This window comes from Neodiprion virginianus, chromosome 7 (genome assembly GCF_021901495.1).
Source record: "Neodiprion virginianus isolate iyNeoVirg1 chromosome 7, iyNeoVirg1.1, whole genome shotgun sequence".
In the NCBI taxonomy this organism is placed as follows: Eukaryota; Metazoa; Arthropoda; class Insecta; order Hymenoptera; family Diprionidae; genus Neodiprion; species Neodiprion virginianus.
This window is the reverse complement of record NC_060883.1, coordinates 413,188-434,558: the sequence shown is the minus strand read 5'-3', so window position 1 is coordinate 434,558 and position 21,371 is coordinate 413,188. Positions and strand designations below refer to the sequence as shown.

At 39.3% G+C, this 21,371-nt stretch overlaps 4 protein-coding genes across 11 annotated transcripts; 2 read left to right on the top strand and 2 right to left on the bottom strand.

The window, feature by feature from the left end:
• Positions 1–1,672: 1,672 nt before the first annotated feature.
• On the top strand, positions 1,673–5,533 carry LOC124309168 (diacylglycerol lipase-beta-like). 2 transcript variants are annotated; one of them, XM_046772505.1, is made up of 13 exons: positions 1,673–1,767; positions 1,880–2,092; positions 2,230–2,552; positions 2,845–2,988; positions 3,080–3,248; positions 3,382–3,505; positions 3,588–3,731; positions 3,814–3,925; positions 3,990–4,082; positions 4,267–4,421; positions 4,580–4,723; positions 4,950–5,068; positions 5,230–5,533. In XM_046772505.1, the coding sequence occupies exons 1-13, from the start codon at positions 1,673–1,675 to the stop codon at positions 5,408–5,410; spliced, it is 2,016 nt and encodes a 671-aa protein (XP_046628461.1). In that variant the 3' UTR covers positions 5,411–5,533. The 2 variants fall into 2 exon arrangements, with proteins under 2 accessions (XP_046628461.1, XP_046628462.1); XM_046772506.1 differs by lacking the exons at positions 4,950–5,068; positions 5,230–5,533 and having other exon boundaries at positions 4,585–4,723.
• On the bottom strand, positions 5,316–9,314 carry LOC124309171 (RNA polymerase I-specific transcription initiation factor RRN3). Of its 2 annotated transcripts, XR_006909189.1 has the most exons (9): positions 9,126–9,314; positions 8,529–8,732; positions 8,211–8,430; positions 8,009–8,120; positions 7,777–7,929; positions 6,751–7,254; positions 6,418–6,596; positions 5,839–6,340; positions 5,316–5,457 (listed from the first exon to the last, which is right to left on the bottom strand). XR_006909189.1 is itself a non-coding variant. In XM_046772513.1 (8 exons), exons 2-8 carry the CDS (start codon positions 8,730–8,732, stop codon positions 5,901–5,903), a joined length of 1,812 nt encoding a protein of 603 aa, XP_046628469.1. In that variant the 5' UTR covers positions 9,126–9,314; the 3' UTR covers positions 5,836–5,900. The 2 variants fall into 2 exon arrangements, 1 of the variants encoding a protein (XP_046628469.1); XM_046772513.1 differs by lacking the exon at positions 5,316–5,457 and having other exon boundaries at positions 5,836–6,340.
• Positions 9,315–10,003: 689 nt separating this feature from the next.
• LOC124309174 (keratin, type I cytoskeletal 9-like) lies at positions 10,004–17,471 on the bottom strand. Of its 6 annotated transcripts, none has more exons than XM_046772518.1 (9): positions 17,324–17,471; positions 16,222–16,258; positions 15,738–15,761; positions 15,057–15,408; positions 14,350–14,733; positions 14,032–14,212; positions 13,537–13,779; positions 13,125–13,178; positions 10,004–10,211 (listed from the first exon to the last, which is right to left on the bottom strand). In XM_046772518.1, the coding sequence occupies exons 2-9, from the start codon at positions 16,234–16,236 to the stop codon at positions 10,196–10,198; spliced, it is 1,269 nt and encodes a 422-aa protein (XP_046628474.1). In that variant the 5' UTR covers positions 16,237–16,258; positions 17,324–17,471; the 3' UTR covers positions 10,004–10,195. The 6 variants fall into 6 exon arrangements, with proteins under 6 accessions (XP_046628474.1, XP_046628478.1, XP_046628472.1 ...); XM_046772516.1 differs by lacking the exon at positions 10,004–10,211 and adding an exon at positions 11,994–12,731; XM_046772517.1 differs by lacking the exon at positions 10,004–10,211 and adding an exon at positions 11,994–12,731 and having other exon boundaries at positions 14,032–14,209.
• A 152-nt stretch (positions 17,472–17,623) lies between these two features.
• Positions 17,624–21,035, top strand: LOC124309175 (eukaryotic initiation factor 4A-III). The gene is made up of 5 exons (XM_046772523.1): positions 17,624–17,893; positions 18,877–19,212; positions 19,330–19,552; positions 19,639–19,893; positions 20,094–21,035. Exons 1-5 carry the CDS (start codon positions 17,749–17,751, stop codon positions 20,344–20,346), a joined length of 1,212 nt encoding a protein of 403 aa, XP_046628479.1. The 5' UTR covers positions 17,624–17,748; the 3' UTR covers positions 20,347–21,035.
• Positions 21,036–21,371: the final 336 nt, after the last annotated feature.

Genomic DNA, 21,371 nt, shown 5'->3' with positions numbered 1-21,371 from the left:
TAATTGTAATGCAGAAATGAATGTATAAAGCACCAGGCGAATGTTAAGATGAAATTAAAGATTATCATTTCGGCGTAATGACATTAAATGTCATGAAATGAAAGTGTAAAGCATCAGGCGTATATTGAGATGAAATTAAAAATTATCATTTTGGCATAATGTCATTAAATTGGTAATGACATTAAGTGTCATTATGCCGAAATGATAATCCAACACAATCTATAGTGCTACCAATTTAATTTGCGTCCGAAAAATTTCAAACGCGAAATAGCCGGTTTTTGAACTTTACTCGAAATAGCCGGTTATTCTACGCAACCGTCGTAATGATCACTGTACGTACAATTATACCTTTTACCTTCCTTTAATACTGCAACAGCAATTCAGGTAATATACAAGTAATTTCTGCTTGCACCATCATTTCTTATCACAGTAGGAAGGAAACAAAAAAAAAAAAAAAGGTTGAGAAGTTCTTTAAATTATAGGGTGCAAACAAAAATTGGTACTAGCCAAATGTCGTTGCAGTTTGCAGCAGCATATGCATACGGAGTCGTTATTTTATCGCCGTATCAAGCCCTAAAAACGATTTTTTCTTTGCTGGAAACTTGATTTTCAAGCCTTGACGAGAACCTACGGGCATCTGCCATACGTACAAATTCACATACACGCGCGGGCACATGCGGTGCGTACCTCTTCGTTTTAACAAGCACACACTCCGCATCAGGATCAACAGACGCAATATAGGAATGATAGAGCGAACAGTTTGTACAGGTTGGAGCTTTCTCCGCGTTGCGCCAACTTTCACTATATTCCGTAATTTGGTACAGACGCACCTAGTACACAGCAGTCGCGGTTTTTACCATGTATCATACACACATATATGTATAAGTATCGTTAAAACGGTTTGACAAATTTTAAGGAAGAGTCTGCTTCTTCATTTCGACGGCAGCCTCACTAAAAATCACGACGCGACGGTTGTCTTCGAACTTTACCCACCTGCGGTGTAAATACGAGATCAAGCGCATTTCTCTGAATTATTTATTCATATAAACAGTTATTTGTTGAAAGAATACGCAGGTGCAATTGGTGTGTCGATATCGAGCTACATGTGTGTATAAGCAATCATTTACGTCTACCTACAAGTCACAATTCGGCTTTGCGGTGTAGTGTGGTCGCGACGTAGTAGTTAGTCAAACAAAGTGGAGAACCGTGGCGGTAAAATTTCACCGCTAAACTTACACGGGGCCGACAAATTTGAATATTTCGCACTAAAGTACGTCGGCCAAAGAGCAACTCGGATTGTTTGCATTCCCTGTAAGTAATAATGTGCATGTCATTATGTAGAACCGGTTTTTAACGGGAGCGCGACGAGACAATGACAAGCATTTCTGTGATGATTTATTTATAATTCATGGAATGTTGCTGAAACGCAAAATGAAATCCTTCGCCGTAAATCCACCTTCCAACACTGCACTGCGGAAGAAGAGTTGGCGAAAAATCTGTGTGCCAGTAGCACGAAAAATTTTGTCTCCATTTCAAAGAATATCATTGACTGTTTACAGAATTCGAGTATTATAAAAACTGCATCAACGAAATTAGGAATATCAACGAGACCAGATTCAAATGGTAGATATGGATATTATTAAGAAAATGTAACTTTCTATTTTTTAGAAAAATGCCAGCCTTGAAATTATTTGGACGCAAGTGGTTAGCGGCTACTGACGATCTTGTATATCCCGGGCTATTCGAAATTTTCATTCGAATTATTTGGTAAGGCTTGAACGTCAATAGACATTTTCCAAATATTCCATAGAACCTGATTTACCTTGTGAATACTTAAAAATCCTCTAGACACGTGTCACAGCTTTGCCCATTCCCTCAGGTTAATCCTAATGACAATTGCGTGCATAAAATACTACGACGAGACTTGGAAATGCCGTACCGGTGGAGAATTAGTGCGTGTATTCCTAGCTGGGGAACTAACGCTCCTGAGCATTATCGCCACGCTGTTATTCGTCATAGTAACCCACAGTTCGAGAGGGGCTATCACAGACACGTACTCCCGTCGACTGGTCGAACCGCTCCTGACCGTCAAGTAAGCCACATAGGTCGCAGTTCTCAATCCCTCTCGCAGATCACCCGTCTTCCTTCAAGTAATCCCTCCCACCTATGGTCAACATGTTGTACAATGAGTGTGGCTGAAAAACAGTAATACATACGTTGATGTTTCAGGGTACTCTTACTATTCCCCGAAGTAGTGTGGAACGTTCTGGGAACATTTTGGATATTCACTCGACACGTTGAATGTTCCGATGACAACTATACGATACCCGTCGTAGAAGGGCTGGTTCTGTTCCACTGGGTACTACTTGGCTTAACGATGCTAGGAATGGCTCTTGTGTTCGATCCTCTAGGATCTTTAGGCTTCGGAGATAAGACTTTACAAGATTTCGAGGAACATCGCAAAGTATCCAGCACGTGGATACGGAGGTTCAAATTTTTATGGTGGATGCAGCGAGACGAAAGTGCCGACGAAACGTTTCAACATGTTGCTGGTGAGACATAGGTACATATGGATGAGGTTGTAATGTGATTGTTGTATGCGACGAAGCTTGCACCGATTTTGCGGAGCATCGATTATTAGAGATAGAGACTGCGTTATGTCATTTTAATGACATAAAAATCGAAGCTTATACTTCTCAAATTTCGCACAACATTGACATGCTTAGAAATGATTCGCGTCTGGTCCGTTTCTGAGTGAAATAAGTCGGTTAGATATGTCAAATTACAGCGGCTTCATTTTTTCAACTTGAAAAAACGTAATTTCGTTTTCATCGTATGTATTAGGATTACTGAGCGCACTGTTTCGAGGCACAGATCTAGTTCCATCCGACGTTATGGCGGGCTGTATTCTGATGAGAGTAAGACAAAAGCGGGAGACTCTTGAATTGAGGCGGTTTCACATGTTAAATCGCCCAGTATATACTTCCGGTGAGATCAAGGCTTAAATAATATAATTTCTCTCATTTGATAATATTCCCAATTGCTTCTATTCGATTAATTCTCTCCTAATTTGACGCAGATGCACGGGAAATTTTTCGTCTTGCACCGAGCTGGATGTCGCTAGAATGGGCTCAGCATTACATGCAGTTATCCGTAGCTTCTTACGCTTGGATATTTGTCATGTATCAGCATATGTGTACGGGCTGCTTCAGACTTGCCAAATACATGACTTGTTGCGCGTGTTTCAGGTATATTGAACTAAACTGTGAAACTACTGATTTCAGGAAGATGAAATTAAAAGTTTAATTATACAAGTTGCAGGGTGAACCTGACCTAACTAACTATCGCTAATTTTCGTTGTGACACCTTGGCTTGTTCTAGGCGGAAGCACAACGCGGTGATCGATGACAATTGCTGTTTGTGCAATCTTGCAGGTGTAAAATACTTGTCTCGACTATCAGATGACGATATCTTATACGCATCGTTTCGGAACCATCTTTGCGAGGTGAATAGAAATGAAATGAACCAACAAGCTGGAAAAAACATTTCTACGAAACTAACAGAATTTTTCTTCATCTCAACGACAGATACCTTTCTGCGTGGTTGCCGACCATAAAACTGCAAGTATCGTTATCGTGATTCGGGGATCGCTGTCTTTGCGTGATCTGTTTACAGATATTGCAGCAGCTTCCGATGTATTTGAAGCGGATGGCCTACCACCGGGTAGTATGGTACGTAAATTATGGCAAGTGAATCTTTTTCTTTGAAATTGGCACAATTTCGGCAAAAGTAAGAATCAACGATTTATTACAGGCTCACAGAGGGATGATTATTGGTGCCAAGGTGCTATTGAAACAGCTCGATCAATCCAAGATTCTCACAAAAGCCTTTACCATGTACCCGCACTACAACCTCACGCTCACAGGTAATTGCGTACAACTTTAAAAAATGTATATCACACGGGTCTGAAATTTTCAAATATTTTCAAGGTCACAGTCTGGGTGCTGGATTATGCGTCCTCCTGGCCCTACTGATTCGACCGCATTATCCGGATCTTCGAGTCTACGCGTTCTCAACACCAGGTGAGCGGATACCGTGGCAATTTCTTAAAACTTACACAAAGCGGATAGAGATGCTGTTAATTTGTTCCTGCACTACGAATGCGAATAATTTACCCCTAGTCATTTTCACACCAGAATACCGTCTAAAAAATTTTTATATACCTTTGACAAGTGCTTAATCGCAATTACCTCGTGTGTATTATAGCTGGATTACTTAGTCGAGAAGCTGCCAGGATCACCGAAGAATTTGTTTTCACAATAGGTCTTGGCGATGACCTCGTTATGAGACTCGGTGTAGACAGCATTGAAAATTTCAGGACTTCTCTACTTATTACCCTTCAGGCTTGCCGTTTACCCAAGGTAATCCGTATGCAATGTGATACTTCCATACGACATATGCCCCTACATCAATATCATTTGCGGCATGTCAGATTTATCGATGTATTGTGAAAAAGAAATACAAATGTTTCGCGCAGTAGTCATAAAAAAAATAGATTAAAGACTCACAATGATTTCAGTACAGAGTGGTCCTCAATGGTCTCGGTTATACTTTGTTCGGTATACCTGAGAGGGACCTCGAAAAGTTGTGGCAAAACGGTAACACAATTGGATCTATGCAAGGGCAACTTCCGCTCCTTTCCGATCCACCCACAAGACAGATGGTGAGTATAATTTAATAGCTCCTCTAGATTGTCGTTAGATAGCAGCAGAAGTCTGAATTAGAATATAAAAACAATACATCAAGTGGTTATCAAATTCCTGTTTGACGCGTCTAATTTTTAAATGTAGCATTTTGGTAAATAATTATATTCTAGTGGTATTCCATTAACGAATCATATATCCGTTACCTTGAGTCGTGCTCTAGTGCAATGCTCTTTCTTTTTTAAGGATGCAACGTTATTGGAACGCAATGTGGCTATGCGAAGGTACTCGAGCGTTCGATTATACACAGCTGGGCGTATACTTCATATTTCAAGGTTCAAATCAGCACCCAAGCAAAAAGACAGGTAATTCGCGAATTGAATATTTCACCTTTTAACGTCGTAACTATGTATGCTTTTTGATTGATAATAATCTTTCATTGATGTTAACTGAGAAAATTCACCTCTTTTGAGATTAATGTTTCATTTGAGCTAAGATCCGATAACCAGCCTCGAGTATGTTACAGTGATGAAAACGGAAGTGACAAATGTCGGTACGAAATGCGTTGGGCCCAAGCTGAAGACTTCATGGAGTTATCGGTGATGCCAAGGATGTTATTGGACCACCTGCCTGAAAACTTGGAGCATGCTCTGACTGTGTTACTTGGTCAGCAGGACGAGGCACCCGAGGACATTAGTATAGTGTAGTTCAATGGCGTTCAACCGCCAAAGTTCAGTATCACGATAAAGACTAACTGAAAATTGACCAAGAAAATCAGTATTTGTATATTTATACACATTACACGCAGAATTAAAAGATGTTTGAATCAATTTATACTGCTATCCAAATTATTGATCATTTGTAAAATTCATCTTTATGTACAAGATTACACATCAAGTTTACCACGCAATCAATTGAACTAAATCATCCCAATTCATTGCACAACGTACTGTATAGCTTGGTGTGCAACGCTTGATTAGAAATATTGCTAGGCGTTTAATGACTTTCTTAGAAAAATCTGTAGCATTTGGGATAAAATATCGATTCCACGCCAGTGATGTGTCGATATTTTAGTAGTTCCAATTATCAACAAATAAATAAAATACTTTTGTAATATAAAAAGATGGATAGGTACCATTTGTAGGTATTTTATGACAAGACCTGAGACATTGCGAGTCCCTACACAGAATTGAATGTTCAGAGTTGTAAGAAACCAGGTGACGTTCCATAAGAGAAGACATCCATATGATTGCACGAGCTCGATAAAGGAATTGAGGTTTCATCCATAAAATCGTCATCGTCATTATCATCTCTGCAAGTGGTCAATGTTGATTCCTCATCGGAGACGCTGCCTTGATATACCATGTAAATCGAAGTAAATCTTGGGCCACTTCTCAGGAGAATGTAGGGGTCAAAAGGAAAGAAAGTATCCAGCCAGAGAGTGACACGATTGGTACTTTGAACGACGGGTAGATTACTCCGAGCATTGTGCTCGATTATTGTGTAACAGTAGGCCAGCTGGTAGGTGCGCGTTACAGCCGCAAAATTCCGCACTACTGCTGATTGGCAAACTTTTAATGGATTCAGTCGACAAGCTATAATCTTCGTCAGATTCAGGCTTTGAAGGAACAACAAGTCTGAAAAAATATACAAGTTTGCAAGTGATGGCCATTGATGAAATTGAAATCTTTGAACTGAAACCATGTCTACTTACTTTTTCTAGTCTCGACGAGATGCTTGTGCCTGAAAGCAATGACGTAGAACATTGCCTGGCATACGGTATAAAATACCCCATGCACCCTTACATCGCTATTGGCGCACTCGAGGCTATCTTGCGACGATATGTAACTGTGTATCCACATAGACATTTTCAATAACGTTGTTTTGATCACTCTGTAAAATTGAAATTTTTATTATTTAGGGTGCCTTGATAAGTAAATTTTAGAAATATCGCACTAGAGACATGTCAAGACTAAACCTGTGCAATTTTGAAGGATAAGTTTCGTAAAATAAATATAGAATTCACATTTATTAATGATTGACATACTCAAGTTGAATAAATGTAGCTCTGGCGAGTAGACTGGCGATATAGGATACGGAAGATTGCCGTATAACAGGGGCAACGTTTGGGTCTGAGACTTTCTGCCACAGCCAATTTACAAAGGCTTCGGATACTGTCGGTTTAAAACTACAAATATAGAACATGATAAACTGTACGTGCTGACTGGCGTGCGTGGGCAATATTATTTGTTCAAACATCTTTAGGACATCGTGATAGAGACTTTTCAACGATTCCCAGTTGAGAATTCCCTGATTGTGGCAGCAGTTATATATATATGCAAGCACCTGCTCCATGCATACGTCCAACGTGTGCGCCACAGGATGTTTCATTTTTCGTATTTCCTTCTGTTTCTCATTTTTTATTGCGTCACCCTGCACTTCGTCTAATGCAAATATGATCTGTGCCGCATCGTCACTTTCCTCCATATCTTCGTCATCTTCGCACTCGTCTATTTCCGATCGTGGCGCATAAACGTCCAAAACAATTAACCTGAAAACAAAACAGTACACACGTAGGTAATTAGATAATATATTCTCGTCATGGGGACAGCTTCTCTAAAACCACCTTCGCAATCTTCCTAAACTCGACTTGATCATACTTTATTGTCTTTGCTCCTTCAGAGCAAGAGAAGAATAGAAACTATTCTAAACATAACAGCATTCTCTTACATTTGTTTGCCAAAAAAAGTTTCTTACAATTGAATGAAATTGCCCGTCACATCTTTAATTTGTCCAGACTGAATATAAGTTTGAATTTAAGTCAAGGTTATCGATACACTCAAGGTCTATCGATACAATACAAGTAAAAAAATAACAATATTATGAATAAAAATACGTCCTGTAATAAGAGGTCATTTTCTAATCAAGTTTGATTTATATTTGGTTGATTAAGAAGAACAATCCCAAAAATATTTGTAAAGTAGGGATCGACCGATATTCACGATTAATTTATCTCCAGAACAATAGGTAATTCATATCGCGTCACGTTGCATCAAGGTCCGATTTCAAATACCTGTTGATTATCAGTGAAAGAATGTCAGATCTGAGATGTGGGGCATACTCCAGTATTTGAAGAAGGGCATATATGTAAATTTCATGTCTTTGCGTGTTGAGCCTCCAGTAAGGATAATTTGCTACAAGTGATTGTAACAAAACGTCGGTAGCCCTACAAATGAAACACAAGAGTTAGGAGGCATTATAAATAACTCGTCTGTCCGGTAGTGCATAAGAATTTATATTCTTACATGGGAATAATTTTCATAAGCATTCGCAGGACGTCATGCACATGCCTTAACGTTTGAAGATCCTGACTTTTTGATTTGGAAAATTCCCATTCCGTAGTATTGTCATCCTCTTCTGAAAATGAATAATGAGTTAGATGAAGAGGGTCGTTCATGGTTGCAAATCAGTTATGGGTCAAGTCAGGTACGTGACATCTTGACTTACCAGATTTAAATCGATCTACTAGCTTGTCTATTATAAGCTTGGCATGATAGTTATGAGCAGATACTAGATCTTCGAGAAATCCTTTGTAGATTGTCGTTACTTGCAACGATCTGGTTGTCCAATTAAGCGTCAGCAGTGCCTCGATAAATAATCTATGTGACGGGCCAAGTAACGAGATACAAGCGTGTGTTTCCGTCAACAAATCTATCAACTCACTTTCCTGGAAAAAGTTGAGAGTTGTAAGACATGGCAAACAGATAGAAATTACGACTATGTTTAAAAGTATCTTTACTAAAAATTTAGTATAATGATACATACCCTAATTTCCGAGTCACGAATGGTACACACAAGATTTTCATATTGCTTATGACTTGTGCCACTTTCGAAGCTAAGCAATATATCCTTGAGATTTTTTGGAAGTTTGAATTGTACTCTGTTTGCCTGGTTTATAATTTTTGCTCTGATGCCTGGGCCTTTCAATATCGACGATACACTGCTGAGCCTTGACGAGGTCACAGACATCTGAAAATTTCCAGAATTGCTAATACTTGCAACAACCTGCGTTTATCATGCTCAGATACTTAGAAATTAACAACAATCACCACCTTTACGAATAACTGAACGATCTCTAGTGTCAATTATAATAATGAAAAGATATTCCGAGGATACGAATTTTCTGATTCTCACAGCTTGGGCTGTCCTAGTGTCATGAAATACGCGAGCAAACATATGTAGGTATTATCATAAGATGAAGCAAGATGTTAACGACATAAGGTCCAAGTTATCGAATATTCGAAACCTGGAATTTGACGCTTGCAGACCAGACGGGTGAGCGACATTCGCGATCGCCATGTGATGGCTTGTGAGGTTAACGCCAATTTAATAACCGGTTCAAATTGTCGTTACGGTACTCACCTTTGGGCAGTTGTGAATGAAATTCTTTTTATCGAACAGGCTTGCTTGCACGTCGTATCGTTTCTTTTAAAAATTAAACGATTGCTCGATGAAACTGTATCACTATCTGTCCAAATCCGTACGAATTTGTGCACGAGGAGCATGCATCGCTACGAGCATCAAACGCACACTGTTGGGCAGTACAGACCCGCACATGACGGGCGGCGGAAACCGGAAACTGAGACAAATCAATTGAGAGTCTGGCAAACAGACTCCAGCTCAGAGTAGTTTTGGGTTTGATGCAATATGAAATATAGTTTTTCGCGGTTTTTGAAAACATGTTTTAAACTACAAGTATATAAACATATATAAGTATATAAAAATATAACTATGAAGTTATCGGCGATATTCCTTTAGTGGTATGAAAATATGTACCAAACTCTAACTTCAGGGGGTGCCCTGGTCGATCGCGACGTGACGTATACTTATATACAAATATCAAAGTCCATATATCTCAAAAGCGAAACCGGGCTTTGCGGCCCCATTTTATGCACAACTCTGAAGAAACCCACTCCGCGCATTTTCATTTGACACAGAAATATAAAAATGGCATAGATTCCACGAAACCGCAGTGGTAAATTCGCAGAATTCATACCATGAGGGTTCGCTATGCAATGGTATCACTTACCGGACTCTGAATCCCATTTTATACAATTGAATACATACGAACAGTATAGGTAATAAGAATTGTTCTTCAATGAGGGAATAGGCAGCTGTATAAAAATCCCACAGTCTGTCTTTCTCCTTGTGAACTCCCGACAATCACAACTGACAAGTCTCCTGCAGTCGCAGGTGGTGTACAAAAATACAGGGAATTGGAAATATGCGAGTACACAGGATTCTATTTTGATGAAGTCATGTATTATACGTTTATTTTGGTACAACAAAATCAGCTGAACCAGAAGTAATGGCACATGTTCGGTGTCATCTGCCTTGTATCCGGCACCTTTTTTGCTTCTCTCACCGTGGATGGCATTTATTCACTCGAGGGATTCCAACTTGAGTTCATCTCAATGGAGGTAATAGTCCGCTCATCCTGATGGATATCTGTTAAGAAAATTATATTAATACAGACTCTCTAGCGCAAAGTAAAGAATTATGAATTTTGTTAGAGAACGAGTGTACCTAATGCACTTCATTGACTAATTTTCGGCACGTGAACCGTCAAATATCAAGCATATATGTTTCTCGCGGCCTCGTTCTAATAATTTCATATCGAGAGCTGAACGACAACAAAAATCAGTCAATTTTGGAAAAGCATAGAATTAGAGATGAAAAAATGAAGAAAGAAAGTAAAAAATTGCCACCATTTCAATTAAATTTTACACGGAAATATCTGCACCCTAAACGAACCTGTGGCTTGTGGTTGGTGTGGTAGTACCATCCTGTTTATTCGCATTATTAACCACGCAATTTCCAGTAGCGCAATGTCGGAAGTGTAAGAAAACGACGGCATGACTCTAGCGCCAGAGTTCGTCAATTTGTAGCATTTCACAGTTTTCAGCCAATTTGAACTCTCAACGAACGCCAAAAGCCGTAGATAGCACGCAAGTAACGTAGTACAATACACTGTGTACTATTTATTGATTTCATGTAAATATGCGAATTATTATATAGAAAATTGATAATCAGCCGCTGAAGCAAATACTTGATAGGGGGCAAGTTCGATTAAATTGAAAATGCATGAATTACACACGGAGGTGTATATGTATGTATACAGTAGAAGGATACAGATGTGTACGTATGATGGCATAGAATTGCATGTATTCTAAAAACGGTATTAATGAAAAAATAAAGTGAAGGGCGCACGCGTCTCAACATACCTTTTCCCACTTCAAAGCCATCAGCTTTGGAACGGAAACGCAATCGCTTCACGCTATCCGGTTATTGGAGGATGATAAATCGCCAGAGTCTCTATCCGCATCTATCGGGCGCTTATAGGCAAGAGGAGACCGTTGTTTTTGCTCTCCATTTATAAGAAGATGTCGAGCGTCGCCCGTTGATATCCGGCTAATCCAGTTAAGCGCTCGCATCTACAGCCGGGCAACGCCAACGCTTCGTTTGCACTCTCGTTATTGCAGTATAAGTGGCCAGTTGATATCGAGCTAATCCAGCCGTGCGTTCGCATAAACAAGCCACGCGTACAGACAAAGGTGACTGCAAATCGTGTTCTCTGGCAACCCAGGTCATTTTCCAATGGATTCGGACTAAACCGACAATTTTAGCAGTGTTTTTCAACAGCCACTTCATCGCTCGCATCCCAGGGCAACGCGTGGCCAGGGGCTAAGATCGATAACTTTGTATACCCAAAATTGGGATTCAATGGATTGCCTTTCTTGATTTCTATACTCGTTACATAATACACCCTAGGCACGATGTCACGATTCATGATTTAGATCGGGACGAGTCACATATTTTTTTCTACTCGTTTGAAATCTACTATGTAAAGAGCTGTGGGTGGGATGCGTCGGATTTAATCATTTAAACAAATCAACGCCAATGTTGTCTCAAAAATCATTGGTTTTTTATCAATAATTTGGGCATTGTCTTTTCATCCAATCGCTCAGGGTATTAAAGAAGAACAATTTACAATTATTCGGCATGTGAAAATTCAATACAGCATTAAAGAATAAAAAATATATATGTATTGTAATAACGGAAAACTGATTAAGACGAAATAAATACAACCGTGCACTACAGCATATCTGCGAATGACGAGTGAAATTATTATTAAAGGGAAGAGACAACCGTTCCATACATTTTGTATTTCACCTCTATCTCCGCAATGTATGAATTTCCGATTAGAAATTTGTAGACATACATTAAAAATCATCTCAATGACGTTTTCGGTTTATTGATGAACAGTCAGACATAGTTGTTACATGTATAAAAAAAAAAAAATAAAAAAATAAAAAAAAAATAAATGATACACAGCATGTCCCTCATAGCTCATGTTTACCCTTTCCACTGCGATCCTACGCTAACTAGGGAAATGAAAAATCTTATATTCAGTAAGGTTTCAAACTGTTGGCCTTTGGTCTATGCCTGAATGGAATATTATTTCAGTTAAAAAACCAACACTGTCGTCAGCAAAATACGTTCTCTACAATACGTGAGATAAACCTGGCAACAAAACTAATTCTCAACGAAACTCGATTCGGGGTATAAAATTTTATATCGAACGGTTAGCGATAGTCACGCGAAACCCATTCACTTTTGCTACACAATAATTGTCGTGGGAATTTAATACTAACATAGTGTCGCTATGAACCTAAATCTAAGCTATGCGTTAATAATTTTTTTCGGTCTAACTGCATCTTATGATAGGTATCTTAAAATGGTTATTTTAAGTTTAATATAAATTATACATTAAGGTTGCATTAATTCATAATTGAGTGGACTGCGTTTTTTTTTTGTTTCATACACAGGGTAGATCGAAACAGTTGTGGCGCAGGTTTATAACCGCACGCTAATCGCCGCAAGGTATTTATTTGTCTCCGACGAACGCTACCGATCGGTATAGTACTTTAGTACCTCGGCGGCATCGAGTCTGCCGGACCTGGGAAGCTAAAAGGTCAAAAATTGAAAATCGCAGATTAATTGTTTCGCTTCGTACCGCGGCTTGTTAGAGTTACAGGGCAGAAGAATCAAGACTGCCGTCAGTCAAACTGAAATATTGTTGTCCCTTCGTTGACGCTTGAGAAACAAATTACTTTTTAATGAAAACTGACGCGAAAAAACGTGATTGTGCAGCCAGGTAACGGCACGAGGGAAGTCTAGGTAAAGCGAAGAAGGGTCTAGGACCAAGAAAACTGTCGTAATCAACTGTGATTCGGGACAATAACGGTTTTCATTTGAATGCGTTCGCTGCCTAAAATATCAACCTCGCAGACAGAGATTTATAATATACGATGCGTACGAACGCCAAACGGCAAAAAATCAGTGATAATATCAACTCACCGCCCGGCACTCCTTGGACCATAGGGATCCGTTCTGTCATATCCGTCGCTGTAACTGAAGTACACCGAAAAACCAATTAATCATACGAATTAAACGGACATTGGATTGTTTAGCATAATTTTTGAGGGAATTGTATCCTTGCCATGAATCAGTTTAATACAAAGGTTTTAACTGGGATTAAACGAGGACTTTATGTTGCCTTGAAAGATTAGAAGTTGTCTTAATTTAAGGAAGACACTTCTTGCCCAAATTTCGAGGCTTTTGTCTTGAGTTCAGTTGTTGAAGCGAAGTATAAGCTAAGCTAAGCTAAGCTTCACTAGCCATCCGGACAGCCATAAGAATTTCAAATACGTGTTTGTTTCAAATGAATTTTATCAGTCGCATATTATGGAAAATTACTTAAATTACTCACCCTCCACCGACTGGAGGGTACCCTCCGCTAGGAGCGGCACTTCCCGGTCTTCTGCTAAACATGTCCGCTTGTGGCCCGGGACCTGTGCTATAATTGGGTACTGCACCAATAGGCCTGTCAAATAGAGGAAAATTAGTAAGGGGAGTCTCTTCGTTCCTGTTGAATTGCATTGGTCCATCCTGAGTAAATCCCCCAGTTTCCCCTTGACTTTTAGTTATAACTCCTGACCCTGCTGGAAAACCCCTGTTACGCAGCGTTACAATATTATTAGTAAATTATCTTTCATCCACATCGAATGATCAGAGCAATTTTTTAGTACCTAACGTTGCCTAGTATATGTGAAATCTACGTGTCATGCTTAGTTGGCATTGAGTTATTGCGTGAACGCAATTATTCTTTGGGATAAATTCACCAGGAAGAACTTCGAAGAGAAATGAGAAAAAAGAAATCTACTTGTTTGGAAAGCTAAAAACATGATGAATTGGGAAAGCATACCCAGCTTCTGTGAAACCTCCGCCATAAGCTGCTGTGGCACCTCCATTCCTCATCGGTCCTGATACCCCGCGATCGTAATCGTTTCTTGGTGGATAATCGGCAGTACGAGCGCCACCAAATGTGTCACTTCGACCATAATCAGCTGGGCCACCACGACTGAAGTCACCTCCCATACTTGCTGCTTCAAGAAATAAAAATTTGCAAGCAGATCAGTATAAGCGTCATACATATGACTATGATCTAATACAACCATATCATAGAGCAAAAACATGGATGCTATGCAGTTATAAGGTTCACTTAACTGGAAGCATTACTTACAAGATCGGCCCCCAAAATCTGCTCTTGCTCCAAAGTCTGCAGCTCGACCAAAGTCTGCACCTCGTCCATACTCCGGTGTCGCGGTAGGTCCGTATCCTCCAGAAACCCCTGAAGCAGGGCCGTATGCTCCTCCCATTCCTGGTGAGCTTGTCGAGTACCCTCCTAGACCACTTCCGCTATTTTGTCCGTAACCACCACGATCGTTGTATCCGCCTCCGAAATCAGCGCCACGACCAGTGTAATCGCCACCTCCCCGATTACCATAGTCATTGTAACCACCCCCGGCACCGGGACCATTTCTGCTGCTGCCGAAATCACCTCTTCTACCAAAGTCACCCCGTCCACCTCGATCATTGCCACCAAAACCGCCATCCCGGCTACCACCTGAAGAAAACAAACTCAGGTTGCTTCTCATTTGTCCTTTTATAGAATATTCTATTTTATTATCGGCATTATAGTTTAATTTGGACGATTTGTATCCTTGCCATGAATCAGTCAAATATGATAAGATTTAACTGGGATTATACAAGGATTATTTGATTTAGCCTCGGAAGATTAGGAACTGTCTGAATTACAGAAAGTCCTTGCCCAGGTTCTAAGGCATTTTCATAAAAAAATTTACATGCATCAACGAACGATATCACAATATCGATCATTTTGACATATTGTATAAAAATTCTTTATCATACTGTTGTTGGTATTCTTACCTCGACGATCATTATATGGTCCCGGTCGTCCGTCACGACCTCCGTCCCGACCTCCGCGTCCCCCTCTCATAGGACCACCTCGACGATCGCCGTCTCTCCGAGCACCACCCCCGCCGCCACCCCCTCGAGATTTTCCTGTCGATTGTTCGACGTTGATGGTTGCTCCTTTGAAACTTGAATTGTGAAGAGTTTTGATTGCCGTTGCTGCATCCTCTTCCCGTGCCATATGAACAAATCCGTAACGGTTCATCACATCACACTCTGTGACTTCGCCAAAGCGTAGGAACAACTGACGCAATTCATCGTTTCGACAATTTTCTGGCAGTCGGCCGACAAAGATCTTAGTTTTTCTCTATCGATGAAAATAAAGAAACATATTTGTGATGTGGAGAATTAGTAGGGAATATTTTTGAATAAGTATTTATTTTTACCATACAATTATTCCAAATCAATTTAGGAAATGATAAAACAGGTTCGACGTGCAAAATCCAAGTAGTACTGTATCTTTCAAATCGACCATATTAATGTACAATACAAACATGGTGTCTGTTGAAGAGTTAACTTTTCTATAGCTCGATCCAACTAATGAACAAATCTCACAAAATTCACTTTGAATTGATGTGAAATATGTCGAGCATGGTTTAGTATAGCGAGTGGGTGATCTTGTGCTTTTTCACTTACCGGTGCAGCGGTAGAAACTATTTTCTGTAAAGAAAGAAACACCAGTTACTACATTAAATATTAATAAGAGAAATTGTGTTATCCCAAATTCCCCTATGACAAAAAGTAGGCAAGGAAAAAAATAATTAAACAGCAACTTCTCATCCTAATAACAAGGTCAAGTGGCAGAACGTAAGGCTCAAGTTGCCACATACGAGTAAAATAATACCATTAACTAACGATTGAAATTTTATCGAATTTCATGGAAACCTGTTTTTTTTTTTTTTTAAGCAAAAGTAATGCGATATTTGGCTGAATTAGGAAATTTTAATGTTGAGCAAAATCAGCTACCACATTGAGCTTAATCGAAATAAGATAAGGCAATTTTAATATGAAGCGAGAGTACAATAAATCTCGCCTACTTTATAATTCATTCCTATCCATATATTAATATTGTTTACACAAAAAAATTAATAGGATATCTAGCTAGTGTAAAAGTAAATACCTTTTCTTCAGTCATTTTCGTAAGAAGGAAGTATCAGCTAGAACAAACACAAAATAAAGATACAATTGGTATAATTATTTATATGCAAAAACAACAAATATTATTGCTGGTAAGCTGAAAGAAATATTTGTGAGGGCCGGAGAGGTGATTCCATATACGGAGAGAAACACCGGCAGCTTAACGCATGAACGTCGGTCACGACTCAATAGCACACTTTTCTCTTAAAATATTTTACTGTGCCGCTTCCACCCATCGCAAAGTACGACACCACGTACCATAAGCTCGGCGCATATCTAGAGTCACTTGGACCAATAGCAAGTGCCGTCATGCACTGTAATCGTAAAGTAAGCTGAGGGATATTTTCAAGAGAGCCCACAGATTTTGTCTTTCGAACAACATCATTATTGCAGTGCAGGGTGCCATGTCCATGAATCGAAGTGATTTTTGAGGTTCTCGCATGTGCGTTGATGCATTTAGAGAAAGAGGGTGTGTCGCGTGTTAAGCCCATGAGATCCTAGGGAATGAAGCAAGAGACGCCTTGCAGCGTTTGAACGACAAATAATCTATGTGAATCCCACGAATTCTTTTGCCGTAAGCTCTAGTTTTTCCTCTCCGCGTACGGGAACATAAATCACTGAAAATACTAGCAGACGAGAATCTCATCTACATTTCCGCCCTATTATACAATTACAAAAAGACGCGACGCCGTGTTCAAGATAGATTGTAGACCGAATACCCGGTGATGCGCCATTAAAGGCCACCTTGCCATGTCGGGTTTTCAAGAATTTTCAGCTAGCTTCGCGTGCCCTAAGTCGCTGTTCTAGTGCTAGAACGTAAATATTACGAGTGTTGAAAGAGCGGGAAGCATAATATAATCTCGGCTGCTCAAAAATTTCTGTATTTCGACATATTACGCCTTAAATAAATGTACACTGGCGAAAACAAATTGCAATCCCCACCCGCATAGCGTGCCTCAACGGGTCATTGGGATAGCGTTACGCCGATACCGGAGAAGACATCAAAGATATTTCAAACACCGAATCTATTGCATTTTAAGCTTTCAGCTGATAATGAACGAAGCTAATCAATAATCTGTACTCACCGGAATGCCTGCGAATCGGTAAGATTAGTTTTAAACTGAAAACGTATTATTGAATGCAATTATTTATCGACTAGACGACCATCAACGCCACAGAAACGGAAACGGAATGGACGTCGCAAAGCCGGGTGGCGTCATTCCCTCCAACAATACCAAATTTCTTCGAGAGGGAGACGGAAGTCGATCGTACCGCTCTCTGACGGAACAGGATGAAAACGTGCAGTGCCAAAGCAGGACATGACGTATGTACCGCGTCGCTTTAAGCACACTGTTTAATTAATCACTTCCGCTTGTAAACACTCGTGTGCATTCTGCAGCACCCCCACCACTCCAATGCCGACTCGATTCTGTATGGTCTAAGGGCATTCTGATTGATTCTGATATTTCGGATTGTGGGGAAGTGTCAGTTCCAGCAGGGTCTAAGCAAGATGTCGGAAGTAAAGTCACGCCGTGTCGCGCAAAGTGAAGATTTGTCGAACGTGGAGTTTGAAACCAGCGAAGATGTCGAGGTTATCCCGACTTTTGATAATATGGGACTCCGTGACGAACTACTACGAGGGATTTACGCCTACGGTGGGTCATTCTCATGAATTTTTATGCGGCGAAGACAGCTAACCTGAAAATGGTTACGACTTTTTACAAAACTGTAACCTACATCTGTGCATACACTCATGCTAATATATCTGCTAATGGTAATCTACCAGAAAACAATCCAAAGATTTTCCATTTATTTCAATATTTGTTAATTACTGGAGAGGCACTTGGGAGGTATAGGCCAAGCAATAGAGCTCGAAAATTAATACTATCGTGATGAAAATCTTAGAAGCAAACCTACTGTGCCATATCATGATATAGAGGGGGTTCCATACTACATTCCGACCATATTTCCAATTCCCAAATGTTATGCTTTTTTTTTTATAAACAATTTTCATAAAAAAATGACATTTCTTTTAAGTTTTTCGCTTACAAAATCGAAACTACTTGACCAATCTTGAAAGTGCGAATGAATGATTTGCAGAGTATCAAGGTGCGCACAAAATGAGATGAAGAACGTTCCCATCCAATAATTGGGGAAAATCAGGAAAAGTGTTAAAATCATTCCTTCACACTTTCAACATTGGTCAACTAGTTTCGATTTTAAAAGCGAACAGCTGAAAAATAATGTCATTTTTTCATGAAGATTGTTTATAAAAAAAAAAACACGTAACACTTGGGACTTGGATATATTGTCAGAATATAGTACGGAACCCCTCTACATAATGTCACAGTCGGTTTGCTTCTAGGATTTTTGTCACGACACAATGCTCTATTGCTTGGCCTAGTATGATGAATCTTCATAGCCAGTATAAACAAAATGGACAGATTAACTTGCTGATCTTGGTTAGAAAATGTATAAAAAAGAAGGATCTGTACTTTAAGCTAACCGTTCATTGCTTTCAACTTGGTGCACATCTTGTCCAAAGTAATGTGCGAACACAGCTCTAAGAATTTCGCAAACACAAAGCTTTCAAACTGTGGTCTTTCATTTTTTAACCACAAAAATTTTGTTTTAATAGGTTTCGAGAAACCGTCGGCAATTCAACAGCGATCTATTAAGCCAATTATGAAAGGGCGAGATGTGATCGCCCAAGCACAGTCAGGTACTGGTAAAACAGCCACCTTTTCAATCGCCATATTGCAGTCGTTGGATACGCAGGTCCGTGAGACCCAGGTTCTCTGTCTGTCTCCCACACGCGAGCTTGCTACACAGATCCAAAAAGTGATATTAGCTCTGGGTGATTTCATGAATGTGCAATGCCACGCCTGTATCGGAGGTACCAATTTAGGCGAAGATATCAGAAAATTGGATTACGGACAACATGTTGTATCCGGTACTCCAGGTCGAGTATTTGGTAAGTAAACAACGAGTGTCGTTCACGTACTGTATTGAACCTATAGCCATTATATCTGATTCAGAGTCTTTTACTTTCTGTTATGTTTGATCTGAAATCAATTGCATTGCATTGCAGACATGATAAAACGCAGAGTATTGAGAACAAGAGCGATAAAAATGTTGGTTCTGGATGAATCGGACGAGATGCTCAACAAGGGATTCAAAGAACAGATCTACGATGTCTATCGGTATTTGCCCCCGGCTACCCAAGTTGTACTAGTTTCCGCTACGCTACCCCACGAGATCCTTGAGATGACCAGCAAGTTTATGACTGATCCTATACGTATTCTTGTTAAACGGTAATTAAAACCTCTTGTGCATATTCGCTTATACCTAGCGGTTCTCATCTATAGACAATTCTTCAATCACTTATTTTTTATTCCAGCGATGAATTGACCCTGGAAGGTATCAAACAATTTTTTGTTGCGGTTGAGCGTGAAGAATGGAAATTTGATACTCTGTGCGATCTGTACGATACCCTTACAATAACACAAGCTGTTATTTTCTGTAACACAAAACGCAAGGTAGACTGGCTTACAGAAAAGATGCGCGAAGCGAACTTCACCGTATGTTCCATGCATGGAGATATGCCACAAAAAGAAAGGGACAACATAATGAAGGAATTTAGATCTGGTCAAAGGTATGTAATTTCACCCGTGCCTAATCTTCAAATTGTTACAGGCATCATGTGAGCAAGTGTGACAATAATGTCAATACTAAAATTCCAAAATTAAGACAAGCTGATCGATTCATTTTATTCACCAAATTTTCTATGTAACGCATATTTTTTATCTAGCATATCCTACAAGTAATAATGACATGTGTTTTCTGAATCCTCAGCCGAGTATTAATCACAACGGACGTGTGGGCTAGAGGAATAGATGTACAACAAGTATCATTGGTGATAAACTATGATCTACCTAATAATCGAGAATTGTACATTCACCGAATTGGACGTTCGGGACGTTTTGGAAGGAAAGGTGTATCCATCAACTTCGTAAAAACCGATGACATCAGAATTTTACGTGATATTGAGCAGTATTATTCCACGCAGATTGATGAGATGCCCATGAATGTCGCCGATTTAATCTAATTCAAATATTACCCTTTCTCCTCAACGTTTTGATGATAACCAATAATGGTACTATTATTTCTTTTCGTTGCAAAGTTCCCTATATCTATGAAATAACACTAGATTACTTGTACCGGTTTCTTCTAGCTCGTTCATCCTATTCCTCAGAATAGAAACAATGGTGCAACATATTTCTACCTGTGAATGAATACCTATCATTATTTATATTAATAATTATGCGTACCTGAAACACCATTATTGCAGGTCTATTGAAATCTGTTATTTTTATTTTCTTCGCGTTAGTTCATTTCAAATTGATGTGCAAACTCAGCTGACATGGACGTCCTGAATAGCAAAATATATTTTCCTACAAATCAATCTGTAGACTACTTTGGATTTTTGGAAAAGAAACTTTTTCTGTGAGCAAATCGTTTCGCTATAAACGTCGGATTAGGTACGATATTATTTACATAAAATAAGAAGTATGACAAATGTAAAGTTTTATTAAAAATTCTTTATGCGCGGATTAGGTACGATATTGTATGCATATAATAAGAATTATGATAAATGTTAAGTTTTAATAAAAATTCTGTATCCACAAGTAACGTTTCATTCTTGAAACATTGTTACATCAAGGATAACTTGTCATATACCTATTTATGTATACGTATATTTCATAATCACTAAGAATAAAATATTCAGACCCTATATCACCGTTGTTTAATATTTGTATCATATCCACACAATATCCTAATCCCAGTCATAAAGAACTTTGAGAGAAGTAAAATCGTCAAATCACATCTGCTCTTGAGTCCACGAAATGATGCACCCTGTTAGAGGATGCAAATAATCAATAAAGTGGTGTGCCAACTCAAACAAAGTCCAGCTGACCAGTTCTTATCATACTATGAACTGTCTAAGATGATAGGATACTTATGCTTTGTATTAAACAGCATTTTGTTACCAATTATTCGTGTTATTAGTTTTCAGTATCAAATAATTTGTTGGTGTAAGCATAACCAGTTCTAGAAGTAAGATGTTGGCAA

What these genes read in the sequence shown, in the direction of transcription:
- LOC124309168 (XM_046772505.1), top strand. Translation starts at nt 1,673, where the DNA reads ATGCCAGCCTTGAAATTATTTGGACGCAAGTGGTTAGCGGCTACTGAC. An exon ending in ATCCACCCACAAGACAGATG is followed by an intron (nt 4,724 to 4,949) that starts GTGAGTATAATT and finishes TTCTTTTTTAAG; the next exon opens with GATGCAACGTTATTGGAACG. An exon ending in GCACCCAAGCAAAAAGACAG is followed by an intron (nt 5,069 to 5,229) that starts GTAATTCGCGAA and finishes AGTATGTTACAG; the next exon opens with TGATGAAAACGGAAGTGACA.
- LOC124309171 (XM_046772513.1), bottom strand. Translation starts at nt 8,732, where the DNA reads ATGTCTGTGACCTCGTCAAGGCTCAGCAGTGTATCGTCGATATTGAAA. An exon ending in TTCGTGACTCGGAAATTAGG is followed by an intron (nt 8,431 to 8,528) that starts GTATGTATCATT and finishes AACTTTTTCCAG; the next exon opens with GAAAGTGAGTTGATAGATTT. An exon ending in CTTATGAAAATTATTCCCAT is followed by an intron (nt 7,930 to 8,008) that starts GTAAGAATATAA and finishes TTTCATTTGTAG; the next exon opens with GGCTACCGACGTTTTGTTAC.
- LOC124309175 (XM_046772523.1), top strand. Translation starts at nt 17,749, where the DNA reads ATGTCGGAAGTAAAGTCACGCCGTGTCGCGCAAAGTGAAGATTTGTCG. An exon ending in ACGAGGGATTTACGCCTACG is followed by an intron (nt 17,894 to 18,876) that starts GTGGGTCATTCT and finishes TTGTTTTAATAG; the next exon opens with GTTTCGAGAAACCGTCGGCA. An exon ending in GAATTTAGATCTGGTCAAAG is followed by an intron (nt 19,894 to 20,093) that starts GTATGTAATTTC and finishes CTGAATCCTCAG; the next exon opens with CCGAGTATTAATCACAACGG.
- LOC124309174 (XM_046772516.1), bottom strand. An exon ending in AGATTTTGGGGGCCGATCTT is followed by an intron (nt 14,213 to 14,349) that starts GTAAGTAATGCT and finishes TATTTCTTGAAG; the next exon opens with CAGCAAGTATGGGAGGTGAC. An exon ending in GGTCCAAGGAGTGCCGGGCG is followed by an intron (nt 12,732 to 13,124) that starts GTGAGTTGATAT and finishes TTGACCTTTTAG; the next exon opens with CTTCCCAGGTCCGGCAGACT.